This window comes from Entelurus aequoreus, linkage group LG15, assembly GCF_033978785.1.
Source record: "Entelurus aequoreus isolate RoL-2023_Sb linkage group LG15, RoL_Eaeq_v1.1, whole genome shotgun sequence".
In the NCBI taxonomy this organism is placed as follows: Eukaryota; Metazoa; Chordata; class Actinopteri; order Syngnathiformes; family Syngnathidae; genus Entelurus; species Entelurus aequoreus.
Window position 1 is genome coordinate 30,949,870 of NC_084745.1, and position 15,305 is coordinate 30,965,174.

General features: G+C 37.1%; 1 protein-coding gene across 1 annotated transcript in view; it reads left to right on the plus strand.

Moving 5' to 3' along the window:
- cntnap2a (contactin associated protein 2a) overlaps positions 1 to 15,305 on the plus strand; it is a 541,273-nt gene that overhangs the window by 411,968 nt on the left and 114,000 nt on the right. Inside the window, exon 17 of the mRNA XM_062021878.1 lies at positions 2,449 to 2,619. Coding sequence (XP_061877862.1) covers positions 2,449 to 2,619 — 171 coding nt within the window. The remainder of the gene's footprint in view (positions 1 to 2,448; positions 2,620 to 15,305) is intronic.

The following is a 15,305-nucleotide window of genomic DNA, read 5'->3' on the forward strand; positions in this document are numbered from 1 at the left end:
AATTTACCTTTAACTCTGTCATTATTAATAATTAATGATATTTATCTTTGTGAAAACACTGATCATCTTAATGATTTCTCACAATAAATATATATAGAAACAGATAAATATCAATATGCAACACTTTATTTTTATATTTTCTCTAAGTGCACATGTTTCAAATTGAACATTTTCAAATGATCACTTCTAAGACAGTCTTGTGAAATCACAATATCCCATTTTAACTAGCTAGCCACTAACATTTTTTAACAAATCATGAATTACTTTGCACCATGTTTGTACAAATAATAACTCATGTAAAATACAAAAGTAAACTCTCCAATTTTTAAATCATGTCACACTTTGAACTGGACACCAAATCTGTTATCTGTTTCTTTATCAGTTAGTGGGAAGCCTGGCATTGCATGCTGTTAACTAGTGTGTTGTACTCTGGTGTGTAACTTGACACTGCAACTCTGAGTGAGTCTTGCAGATGTGCATCAGTGAGGCGTGTTCTGTGTTTGTTCTTGATGAAGTTCATGTCAGAAAAGGCTGATTCACAAAGATAATATTTTTCCTCATTGTTTGCGGAACCTTCTTAATCTTTTGGACATATTTTCACAGCAATCTGGCCTTAAGCTTAATTATGATAAATGTAAAATGTTAAGGATCGGAAATCTAAAGGGAACGTCCTTTCGAATGGAATGCAAAGTGTTTTGTTTATAAATTATATGCAATCTGTTGTGTTCCCTAATTTTTTTCTGTGTACATGAATGAAGGTGTGTGTTGCTGAGTCCGACTTGGACATTATCTGGACTGGGCCTGGTTTAAAAAACCCTTTAAAAAAATCTAATTTCATTGACAACCTGGCCTGTTGAAAATAAGGCCCTTTTTTAAAAAAATAAAATAAAATAAGATAAATAAATAAAAAAACATTTTCTTGGATAAAAAAGAAAGTGAAACAATATAAAAATAATTACATAAAAAAATAGTAATTAATGAAAATGTTAGTGGACCAGCAGCCTATACAATCATGTGTGCTTCAGGGACTGTGTCCCTTGCAGATGTGTTGTCTATGTTGTGGGAACCAGAATATTGGTAGCAGAAAGAAATAACCCCTTTTGTGTGGATGAGTGTGCATGGGGGAGGTTGTTTGTGTTGATGCACTGATTGAAAGTGTATCTTGTGTTTTTTCTATGTAGATTTGATTTTTAAAAAAAAAAAAAAAAATTTTTTTTTTTTTAAAAAAAAAATTTTTTTTTTTTTTTTTTTTTTTTTTAGAACAGGCCCGCGGGCGACTCATCTGGTCCTTACGGGCGACCTGGTGCCCGCGGGCACCGCGTTGGTGACCCCTGCTCTAAACACAAGGCGACTGAGCAGGATACAAAAAAGGACGCTTTTTAAATGTTTTGTTTTATTTGGCTAATTTCTTTGAAAGTCTATACATATGGAAATATTTTTTGTCATTTTATGCAACCAAACAAAAATGCATTTGCTAAAAAAACAAAGGTTTGGATTGGCAACCAAAAAAATAATTTGCAAACAAGATGGATTTGAAAGAAAAAAAAGTGGTTCATTTTAAAATGTTTTGGCTAAAAATATTTTCTTTTTTTTTTCCAGTTAGAAATTATGTTTTTGGGGTTGAAAATCATATTGTTTTTAGGTGGGGTTCAAAATCGTTTTTGGATGCAAATCTTTTGGTTGTAAACCAATTTTTTTGTTAACGACACAATCTTGTGGGCGGGCCTCCTCTGAACAATATGTTACAAATTATGTTATTGATCGATACCACTCAACCCTTGGATTTGGTATTTTCCCTCCAAATGTGCCAAGGGCAGAAGTAGTCAGCAATGTAGTGTATGTCCATATGTTCACGCTACTATGTTCACACTATCGCCAATAAAAAGGCTTCTAACAAAATGTTCAGAGGAGACCCCGTCCACAAGATTGTAGTTGAGTCACAACCAGAAAAAAAAAATGTCTTACATAACTTTGTTCGATTTTTTATTTTTTTATTTCAAATCCATTTTTTGGGCAAATATTGTATTTTTTTGTTTTTTTTTGGTTGCATAAAAGACACACATTTGTCTCCACATATGCAGTGCTTCCATTTTCTCCAATTAACATGGGATGAAGAGGTGAATAATTTTGGATGACACCTCCATATTTCCTCCCACTCTGACATGTACCCCACCCCCCAACTTCCCTTCGCGCTGGGACACGGAAAGGTGAGGTGGCGGTGGCGGTGGCGGTGGCGGCGTCTCCCCATCAAGCAAATCATGATAAATATTTCATTAGATTCAGTATTACAAAGAGAAATTATGAGTTTTCATTTTCATTAAATGTGACACATATAGAAATTGGGCTTTGATAATAGATAAGTAGATATATGGAAATTAAGAATTAAACTTTTGACTTTTTTAAATGCGTTTCAGCTGTAATTCAGTGGATTGCCATGTGTTTTCACAGATAACTACTGGAACGCTGCTTCATTCACCACACCGTCATCCTACCTCCACTTCGCCACCTTCCAGGCGGAGACCAGTGCCGACATCTCCTTCTATTTCAAGACCAGCGCGCCTTATGGCGTCTTTCTGGAGAACCTTGGCAACACAGACTTCATACGTCTGGAGCTGAAATGTAAGTTACGCCCCCACACACAAATCAATAGACAGAGAGCAATTATACATCCAGGGGGTAATTGAAATGCATTGCTAATTGCGTTAATAGTGTGAGTTGTGTTAAATCCACTGACAAAATCCAATCACCCAGGCTTTCTCTGCCTGTGTTTTACCCAACACAAAAAACATTTCAACCTCTTCAAAATTCTCCCCCATAAGCTTTTAATGCCATGACACACATGAGGACTTACCCGCAGAGTGTGTGTCACTGTGATTTTCTCTGTTTTTCTCACACTGCTCTCTCTCTTGTGCAGCCTGTCAATAATTTTACTGGGAAAAAAAATAATGCAAGCATAAATGCACACCTTCGCAGAACGCTTCTTTAGGTGCTCCTGTTCAATTTTTTCCCTGTCAGAAACAATGCAAAGTAAAAAAAATGTTACCCACTAAAAACTAGTGCCATCATAAAACCTTTATTAACAAGCAATGATTTAAGGTGAACATTCCTAAGAGCCTGATCTAATGAAGATTGTATTAAAACTAGGGCTGTCAAAGTTAACGTGTTAACTATAAGTTCCAATAACAGCACAATTTTTTTAATGCACGATTAACACACCTTGTTGACCCTCGGGTATTTCCGTTGCCGGGGGAAACTTGGCTGCGTTCCATGTTACTGATGACCCATAAGCAGGAAAATAGCGAGCAGAAATGGACAAAGAAAAGGGTACATTATGGAAATATCAGGTTCAAAGCCATGGCAAGTTGTTCTCCCGACACAAAAGGACTATTTTTTGCAGTCATAGGACATCAGTGCCTGCTGAGTGCGTCGTTCTAAGGTGGGTGGAGCTACCTTAGAAGGTGAATTGATAACATAAAATGTAGATTGTTATTGTGACTGCTTTAGTAGGATAGCATAAAAGCTACTGCAAATGTAGATTGTTATTGTGACTGCTTTAGTAGGATAGCATAAAAGCTATCCTACCTTCGCAAAGTGACTTTTTTTTATTGCAAACTGTAAGGTCCGACATCATAAACATGTCAAGACACCTTCTCAAACAGGTCACAGTTTCTGGGGGTCCTGTTGCTGGCCGACCTACCTGCGTGGGGCCGGCGGTCCCTTGTTCCCTGGGTACCACACCTGCTGTTTTGGGTTGGGCTGTCTGGGTGGCTGGGGAGACAAATATATTGTACATACAAACACATAATTATTCATACATATATACAGTACATACAAACGTATATTCATAGGTTAATACATACTTACAAGGTACCTACACTCGCACATACCATTGAACAAAAATGTAAACCGAAAGCTTTTGTTTTTGCTCCCATTTTTCATGAGTTGAACACAAAGATCTAAAACTTTTACTGTATATATAAAATACCTATTTCTTTCAAATATTGTTCACAAATCTGTCTGTGTTAGTGAGCATTCTTTCTTTGCCAAGATAATCCATACCACCTGTGTGGCATATCAAGATGCTAATTAAAGAGCATGATTATTGCACAGCTGCGCCTTTGGCTGCCCACAATAAAAGGCCACTTTGAAATGTGCAGTTTTATCACACGTCACAATGCCACAGATGTTGCAAGTTTTGAGGGAGTGTGCAGTTGTAATGCTGACTGCAGGAATGTCCACCAGAGCAGTTGCCCCTGAATTGAATTTCCATTTCTTTACCATAAGCCGTCTCCAAAGGCGTTTCAGAGAATTTGCTATTACATCCAGCCGGCCTCAGAACCGCAGACCAATTGTAACCACACCAGCTCAGGACCTCCAAATCCAGCAGATACAGCTCTATGATCATCTGAGACCAGCCACCCAGACAGCTGCTGCAACAATTGGTTTGCATAACCAAATAATTTCGGTTATGCAGGGAAGCTCATCTGCATGCTCGCCGTCCTCATCGGGGTCTCGACCCGACTCCAGTTCGTCATCGTAACCGACTTGAGTGGGTAAATGCTCACATTCGATGGCGTCTGGCATTTTGGAGAGGGGTTCTCTTCACGGAGGAATCTCGGTTTTCTCTGTTCAGGGCAGATGGCAGACAGCGTGTGTGGCAGAGCGGTTTGTTGATGTCAACGTTGTGAATCGAGTGGCCCATGGTGGGGGTGGGGTTATGGTATGGGTTATGGACAACGAACGCAAGTGCATTGTATTGATGGCATTTTGAATGCACAGAGATATCGTGACGAGATCTTGAGCCCCATTGTTGTACCATTCACCCGAGACCATCACCTCATGTTGCAGCATGACAATGCACGGTCCCATGTTGCAAGGATCTGTACACACTTCCTGGAAGCTGAAAACATCCCAGTTATTGCATGGCCAGCATACTCACCGGACATGTCACCCACAGAGCATGTTTGGGATGTTGTGGATCGGCGTATACGACAGCGTGTTCCAGTTCCTGCCAATACCCAGCAACTTGGCACAGCCATTAAAGAGGAGTGGACCAACATTCCACAGTCCACAATCAACAACCCGATCAACAATCTGGGAGGGATATGTGTTGCACTGCGTGAGGCAAATCGTGGTCACACCAGATACTGACTGCTTTTATGACCCCTCAGACACCTAATAAAACAAAACTGCACACTTCGCAGTGGCCTTTTATTGTGGGCAGCCAAAGGCACACCTGTGCAATAATCATGCTGTTTAATCAGCATCTTTATATGCCACACCTGAGAGGTGGCATGGATTTTCTTAGCAAATAATAAATGCTCACAAATACAGATTTGTGACCAATATTTGAGAGGAATAGGTATTTTGTGTATATAGTAAAGCTTTTAGACCTTTGCGCTAGTCTTTACATTAAAAATGAAAATATCTTAATGTTATTATGTGATTATTGCACCTACTAGAATGCTAGTACGCAGTTGAGGAATATGGTAGGGTATAAATATATTGTTTAAATTATTTTATAACATGTTCTGGTTGAGCCTTCAATTACAGAATGTTTATCAGGCTGAATATTACATTTTATTAATAATTAGAGAAGGTTAAGACATCGTCATGCAGCGATGTGAATACCATTAACTTGTGTATTATGTAATGTACAAAATATTAAAAGCATTTATTCAGGTAAAAATATAACATTTTACATTACCAAACATCTTTGACAATCAAAGCATGATCATTACAATCCGCATTTTGTGTTGTTGTTGTTATTGCGTTAAACTGCCTTCTAAACATTGTGTAGCTCGTCCTCTGAATGCAAGTGCTCCTAATGGAGGAATACAAATTATGTAGTTCTACAAAATACAAAACCTGGCAAGACACCAAGGCACTGCAGGCCTTTTTTTTTTTTTCCATTAAAAGTGTGTTTGTCTTTTTTGTGTTGAGCTGTTTGTAAAAGAATAATGTTCAAAGTACATTTCATTATAGCAAATTAATTGTCCACACATGGTGTCAAAACTTGAAAATGATCTGTCCAGGGTACACTTACTAATGATGAAAAATTAAATCTATCTGCGATTATCGCGATTAAATTTGAGTTAAACTATGAACAAACTTTGATTAATCGCAATTTATTATTTTTAATTGTTTGACAGCCCTAATTAAAACACGTGCAAACTTGAGCAAAATAAAGAGCACAATCCATTTAACGTGTCTGCTTTTATTTATATGCAGAATATATGTTGATCATCAGAACGCCCACAATACTTAGAGGAGGAGATGCAAATACATTTATTTAGCGCTCACAATGTGATTTACCATACTTGCCAACCCTCCCGTTTTTAGCGGGAGAATCCCGATATTCAGCGCCTCTCCCGACAACCTCCCGACAGAGATTTTCTCCCGACAAACTCCCGGTATTCAGCGGAGCTGGAGGCCACGCCCAAAAAAAAAAAAGTCTGCCGCAGCTGCGATTGGACCTGACCAGCCTCCGGGTACAAGTACTGGAGTACCAATTGCTTGCCAGGGAAGATCTTCCCCAGGAAGCAAGGATTGACCGGTTTTGGGCCATGCTAGGGAGAGATGGAAGATTACACACTCTCGTGCATTTGATGAAAGCACGTTTGTGCGTGCAATACAGCAATGCATCATCAGAGAGGGTGTTCAGCATGGTTAGAAAAATAGTGACAGAGAATAGAAAGAGGATGGACAATTCCACCCTTAACAAAGCATTGTACTTTCAAGTACAACAATGAGTAGATGAGTGTTGTGTGTGTGTGTGTGTGTATATGTGTAAATAAATGAACACTACAATTCAAGTATTTCTTTTATTTATATAATAAAATCAATATATATATATATATATATATATATATATATATATATATATAAATATATATATATATATATATATATATATATATATATATATATATATATATATATATATATATATATATATATATATATAACGGTGTAGAAACAGACGTTCATTATGCTTGATTAAATTATGAATGAAGTGTTGCAACAGCGTCTGTTGCTGGCGAGAAGTGTTATGTACTTTACCTGCGGGAAGTGCTCAGAACTGTGACGCCTTCCAATTGATAATCCCGTGACCCAAGTGGACTCACAGTCTCACAATTTGCACTGTTTTGCAGGACACTGTAATAAAAGAAATGTATAATCCACCTGGTGCCAGTGATATGTTGAAGCGACAGCAGTGTGGAGCTGCATTTTGCCACATACAGTTGTGGACCGTCATATATATATATATATATATATATATATATATATATATATATATATATATATATATATATATATATATATATATATATATATATATATAGCTAGAATTCACTGAAAGTCGAATATTTATATATATATATATATATATATATATATATATATATATATATATATATATATATATGAAATACTTGAGTTGGTGAATTCTAGCTGTAAATATACTCTCCTCTTAAACACCCCCCCCCCCCCCACCACCACACACACACACACACACACACACACACACACACACACACACACACACACACACCTCCCGATATTGGAGGTCTCAAGGTTGGCAAGTATGGATTTACCAAGATTAAAACTGTACTGTGGCAGCTGTTTTGCATCTTTGCAAACAGGCACAGTTACGCACAAATGGCTGTGAGAAAGGAGGCGATTGCTCTTCAAAGACAGACAATGGACAGATAACCCTCCATCCTACACGAGTCAACATATTTGGACTGTCAGAAATTTAAAACAATAATAATAATAATACATCATTTTATAGCTGTTGGATGACTTAAGGGGCTGATTAAATCGAATTCAATAATTTGTTTTGATATTTGTTTTTTCATATAGGAGCTAAATTATTTTGATATATCTCCTATGTATATGAAAAAAATAGTGTTGTCAACGTTTAATGCGTTAACGCATGTGATTAATAAAAAAATATCTCTTTATAATAAATAAAGATTGTTTACAGTATTTATGACCACATTGAAACCTGGAAGTTGCCGCCTATGGTTACATGGTGTAAAGATGAGTGATGAGAGGCGGCCAATTTTACTGCAAAACACACTTTAGATAAAACTTTTTTGGCATTGCATTGACAAACTTCACTCACAAACTGCAAATCCATCCATCCATTACCAGGACAAAAAAATACAGAGAAACTCCATGTTGATCAGTTGGTTTATGTATGAATAGTCACGGTTCTTCTTTGTACTTTGTAAACACTTGTAGTTTGAAAAGTTTCTTAAAATGGATCATATAAGTACATTGTTTAATTTCTTTACCTAATAATTTAATTCCACATACTGATATGCTGAAAGTCTTTAGTGTTGTGTGTGCATACACATGTCTTAGGTTACATTTTTCTCTAAGGTTATATTTCTCTTTTTCGTTGAGAAGAATTGTTGTATACAATCTGGGGTAGCAGTTTATAGAGTTTGCTTTGTACATTCTTGATTCAATAAATAAAGGGTTTTAATGTTCTCTATATCTAGAATTGTGTATTATCATAATTTACCTTTTTTGTAACACGATTAGTGAATATAATGTACTTATGTAGTTTCTCCATATTTCTGCACAATACCTCAGATATGGTAACACTAGGGAGCAGTAGAAAATATGGAGTGATTTTTGTTCCAGAACATATTTTGCTATATTCAATATAGAAATATTTCTTGCTCTTTATGTAATATATTTTTTTAATGGGAGTTCCAGTTTATTTGATAATCTATTATTACACTCAAATGTGTTTCCCTTTACTCTTTCAATATCTACTCCATCTATTTGTATTTGTGTTTGACTTTCTTTTCTGCTATTACCAAATATTATTTTAGTTTTACTGAGATTCAAAGATAGTCTGTTTTTGTCAAACCATCTTTTTACTTTGTTCATTTCTTCTGTTATTATTTGTATTAGCTTCTGTGTGTTCTCTCCTGAACAAAATGATGTTGTGTCGTCTGCGAATAATACCAATTTTAGGCTATTTGTAGCTTTAAAAATATTGTTTATATATAGATTAAACAATTTTGGTCCCAGTATTGATCCTTAGGGAACTCCACACGTTATTTTTAGAGTCATCGACGTGTATTCACCTAGCTTCACATATTGCTTCCTGTTTAAGTAGCTTCTTATCCAGTTCAGGGCTAGCCCTCTGATGCCATACTGTTCTAATTTAATAATTAAGATGTTGTGATTGATTGTGTCAAATGTTTTTGTTAAATCCATAAATACTGCTACTGCACACTGTTTACTATCTATTGCATTGGTAATTTCCTCTGTTAGTTCTATTAATGCCATAAATAAATAAAAAAAACAATAGCTCTGTAACCGTCTTGATTGGCTAAGGGTAGGGCCAATCAGAGGCAAGTGCAGGTCATTACGCCCTAAAACCAGGATGCAAAATCAAAACACCGCTCGCAACGGTGGTAGAAACCACATGAGGCGAGGGTCGTGCTTCTATAACTATCCCAGCAGGCACAAGACATTGATACGTTGATTATACATACATGTACTTTAAAACTGACTTTGAAACAACGTTGCAAAATAGTTGTATTTGTAAATTGAGACAACGTTGATGTCAAACGTTGGATCTTTGTTGTTGGTTGGGAAATTACCAAATTTCAATGGTCAAATCAACGTCATTGACCTGACATTGAATAAACGTTGTCAAAAAGCATGTTGTTTCAACGTTGTATTTGTGTTGTAAAATATTGGTCGGAAAATGACCAAAATTCAATGGTCAAATCAATGTCAGAACCCAATATTGATTAAACGTCGTCACAAAGCATGTTGTTCCAATGTTAGGTTTGAGTTGCTCCACATCAGGACCTAATTCAACAAGTTCTCAGCGTTGTTTCAATGTCTTGTGCCTGCTGGGAAGTTTCTTCCAGGGTGTATCAATATAGGTGGGTTGCAATCACGTGACCTAGAGGCACATCCAGGCACTTCTGGGTTTCAGGTGATGGTCTAGGGTCCCATTAGGCTACTGTTTATTTACATGAATCAGTGCAGATTTGGGCGTATTTTGAAAGGTTTAGAGGCAAATATATACGCAATCATGAAAACAAATATTTAAAATGGGATGGAGTGAATTCTCTACACTCTTAAACCATTTATCACCACCAAGACATTATTGCTCGCCAGAACCCCACTTGATTTGACACTTACGGTATTTAGAGAAGAAGAAATTAGAGGCACACCATGTCTTTACATCTGAGGGGTCCACAAATTAAACATTAATCCGTGAAAGACAGAGTTGGACTTATTCGTGCGTCGCTAAGTAACGTATTGGATTGACATAACAAGTGCTGTGCTGCTGTGATCGTGACGCTAATGAGAAAAAGTATAAGTTTGTTTGAAGTTGATTTCCTACTTTGAATATTAGTCTCATCTACAATTCATGTCTGTGGTTGTTTTTATGGTGTGAAGTTCATATTTTGTCTCATTATTTAGCTACAGATGTCCCTGTTGTTCAGCATGAATGTTTGCTAGTGATATCTTTATTCAGTATATGCCTTTGAGCCTACAATAGATGTATTAATCTATTTTATTACTATTAAGGATATTTTCTTGATGCTACAAATAGCACCAAAGATGATATAATGTGGTCATCTGTGTCGAATAAAGCACTTGGCTTTCCTGCTCAACAACAACTAAGCTTTTAGTTTCTGTTATGAATATCGAGAAAGAAAATACGGTGGATTGGACCAACAATCAGAATATTTATTACTTGGACTTAACATGATTTTCCCAACCAGGTGGTTGTAGTTGCATTTAGGTATAACAACCACAAAAAAACACAAACTGATGCCATCTCTTGTCCTTTTTTTACGTTTTACGAAGTGATCGCTGCAGACACAAGCATGGTTCGATTGTATTCTGCAAGACAGTGAAAGTGATATTTTTAAAAGACATTTCCTTCCACGCACTTTCTTTTTTTTCCCTGACTTTATTACCTTTATGAACCACTTAGAATTTTGCCTATCATTTACAATCATTATGAGAGACAACACGACAGATGTTTTTTTTTAATGCATTCTAACTCGTACATAAAAGTCTTAGAACGGAGTCAATGGGAGGTCCTCTATTCGGCCCATAAATCCCTCTAAAAATTAATCCAAAAAGCGCCAACAATACTCCATTTACATTTTGAATATTGAATATTAATCTAGTATTAGCGAACGCAGACTGTTTTATTATTACTATTTATTTGACTTTTAAGGCATAATTTTCCAAGAAAATATGGGTTGCACTTTCAGGTTATGGTTCTTGTGTATTAGAAACATCACACAGTATGATGCAGGATATTTTTACACCACTGAAAAATGCAATAAAACCAATGAGCATAATTATTGATGTGCTGAATTTCAGTAGATTGTGTGGTATATCAAATATACAGGTACAAGCACTATAATTACTGTATGCATGTTCATTCAACCCTTGTGCCACCTTAAGATTGGCAATGCACACTATCTCTTATGTTCCAAAAGGGACCCGCTAATAAAAGATAGATTATCATTTATTTTAATTTGAACACCTAAAATCATGTCACAACTTCAGATTGATTTATTGATTGTCTAGTTTTTTAGTTGTTTTATGGGGGTTTATGGCCTTTTTGTCTAAAATAATAATATTTTTATAATGGGAAAATTCAAAATATGCAATATTTCAAAAAATAAGTTGTTGAGTGGAATATTTGAGGTTGGGTAATGATAGCCATGGATATGTCAACAATTCATGACAGCGTTCATTTCGATACAAGACGACAAACAATCTTTTTGCAGTGCCTTCTTAGCAAGAATGAGAGAGAAAGTAGGCAGGACTTGGTTGAGTTTATTGAGTTTACGTATTTTATTTATATCTGCCATGCTGTATTTAACTCCCCAATATCATTGCATTCCAGATGTTTAATGGCAATTTCACAAATGTACGCTCATCAAAGCTCTGAAAATTGTGTATGATGTTTATATGGAGCTATCTGGTGGTTGAGGGGCATAATTACACCAAAACAATATTTTCTTGTTTTTCAATCGGCAATAATTACTTTTATTTGGTTTTCATGGAAAAAGCATTGTGTTATACCATGCTTTCAGTCTGTTAAAATATATCACTTATAAAAGGAGTCAATGGGGCCAAAAGACTTTCTAAGAGAAAGTGCGTACACTTTGTTTATATTCTATAACAATGTTGAAAACAAAAACAACAAATGCAATTTTATTTTATTTGTAAAAACTACTTGTAAAAAAAACTCCCTAGCAATATGTTCGACTGCTAACCTTCAAACTGAGCAATGATATCATATAAGGAGTGCATTTCATGCATGTTGTGGGCACTAGGGTTGGACAAGGGTTAAAGGCAAAGGAGCAAAAAAATCTCATGCTCTTAAACGTTTTTAGGGAAAACAGGAGCAGATGTTAGAAGGAAATGGAAGCATTATTGATGGCTACTAAATGTCAGGACATCTGCGCAACGTCCCTTTTTGGACTCTCTTGACGTGTCATGCAGCAGGTTGTCGTGATCCTGTTCCCGCAGCCTAAATTACTATCTGGGCGGCTACAGTGGATTTCACTCTGATTAAGAGTGTTGGAATTGCAATTAAAATCGCAATCTTCAGTTTAATCATGGCGCCGCATTATTGCGAGAAGGGCTCCTGGCACATGCAGATGCATGAACATTTGCATCTCATTGGGATTCCAAGTGGATGTGGACATTTGGTGTCAAAGGCTAGCCTGTCCATGCGCCAAACTTGCCTCTTTTTGACACACGCCAAGCTGAAGAATGACTTTGTAACAAAAAAGTGCTGTCTCTGAGCCCGTCCCTGCACCAACTTTTAAGAAGTCTGCCAAAAGCATATGTTTGTCTTCCAATGGTGTGCGCAGTAAAACCGTGTGAAGGTCAAGGTTGATTTATTTATGCAGCACAATTTTAAAACAGACTATTGCCCTAAAGGGCTGTACAGATTTCAACAGAAAAGTAAAAGATAAAAAATCACAGTAAGTACAGAATATATTACAGTTAGAAATGCATAAAAATAGTGCATAATTTAACCTTTAACCTGCTCAGTGGCCTTGTGGTTAGAGTGTCAACCTACGATCGGTAGGTCGTGAGTTCAAACCCCGGCCGAGTCATACCAAAGACTATAAAAATGGGACCCATTACCTCCCTGCTTGGCACTCAGCATCAAGGGTTGGAATCACCAAAATGATTCCCGAGCGCGGCCACCGCTGCTGCTCACTGTTCCCTCACCTCCCAGGGGGTGAACAAGGGGATGGGTCAAATGCAGAGGATAATTTCACCACACCTAGTGTGTGTGTGACGATCAGTGGTACTTTAACTTTATAAAATAGAAAGGTAAAAGAATAAAAATAATAATGATAATCAAAGTACAGAACATTCTAAAACACAGTTAAAATGCCTTAAAAAAAATCAACATAAAAATGTCCATACATATAGTATGTCCAGCTCAACTTGTGTTAAACGCCAGCGCAAATAAGTGAGTTTTTAAAGAAGATTTAAAGACGTATCGAGAAATGTTGTCCAAAATCCCCCCCTCCAAACATCGATTTCTTTACGTCTTGCCTTCCTATCATCTTGCATTTTGCCCTGCGGCACACACGGTCGGACACACGATCAGAAAAAAAAAGTCTTGTGTGCATGCACTCACTCGCACATGAAACTGTATTTTTTTCTGCAATCCAGTCTGGGCATGAAATGACTTGCATTAAGTGCCAGTAGAATAGCTGTGCCATCACAGGGACTCCAATCTCCAACCTTCTGCAAAATACACATTACGCTGACCTCGCTAGACACAAATCTGTCAGGTGGATGCTTTTCCCCCTTTGAATGTCATGAGAACGAAAAAGGCATGGCCATAATTGAAAGGCTAAAGACTTAGCAGTAAAAGCTGGGCTGCTAACAGGATTTAAAGCAGTAAAGAAAGCTCTTCAAATGCAGAGATACTTTACTTCCGGACAACTTCATGGCAATGTATGCGCCATTTGAGACTCCAGGCCATTGCTCCACCCCCCAGTGGAAGTCGTGCACCCAAAGTTATAAACATTCTGTCATTTTCAGATGAGGATTTTAGCTGGGGAATCTACTCTGCTGCTGGATTGGGACTTAGAAACGTTTCTAAATGTCCATCTCGGCTGAGGATGGGACACGCCTTGAGGTGGATGTGTGAAATTTAAGTCCTCTTTGACTAATGTGTAAAGTTGGCTTTGATGAATAAGTAGTAGGAACTAATAAGAGCTCGGATGTCAGACCGTTTTGGGGGCATCCTGATATTTGAAAATGAATTAAAAGCACAGCAAAATAGCCTTTTAGCTCCCACTCTGCCATCCATTATAAGTTACAGGAGCTTATAATGTAGCACAAATAGAACAAACTTTACCATGGACTGTTAAATGACCCTGGGATTAGGTCAAATGTCTACTGTGTTTGTTTTGTTTTTAAAGCACCTTTAAAAAGGTAACAGGCACATGATGTGAAGGAAATTGAAAGTTAAAATGATACCATAATACAGTGTTTTTCAACCTTTTTTGACGCACAGACTTGAGTGGGCTGCGAACAACAGAGTCTCTGACTGCATCAACGTTCTGTGGTGTCCTTGATGATTTCGGTCGTCCAGAGTGTGATTGTCTGTTAGTATCTTTACGATTGATGTTATTAACAGTCCCATGGGTTCGGAACTTGTTGACCCATCTGTAGATCATTGTGTGGGCAGGAAATTCACGACATCCAAACCGTTCTTTGAATTGCAATTGAGCCGCGTGGATAGAATTCAGCCGAAAATAGGCCTCAACTATAAATGTCTTTTGTTCAGTAGTCCATGGCATCTCGAAGTTAAAATTTTCTAAACTTTTACAACATTAATTCTTCTTGGTAAATCTGAAAAATAAAAATAATTGATTAATTATTTCAAAAGTTATTCAAGTTTAGGTGATGAACGCTTTTTTTGTACATTCAACCATGCACAACCCAACAGTAGTTTACCCCGAAGCCACATGTGACAATGCTAATCCTCTAACACGCGAAGTCCCAGAGAAGGGTCAATTGACATTTTTACCTAGAAAACACACAAGAGGGTCATTTGACCCCTAGTCCCCCCTGTGGACACTCCTTTTGTTATGAAAATGTGGCTGTTAGTGGCACACGGCAGGGGGCCACTTGAGCCTGTGTGGGGGAGGGGACCTTACAGCTCAAGCTTTAGTTCTGAGGTAGGTTGTGTGTGTTTTTGCAAGGATCAACAGAATGAAGGGATCAACACTCTGACATTTATTGTTAAA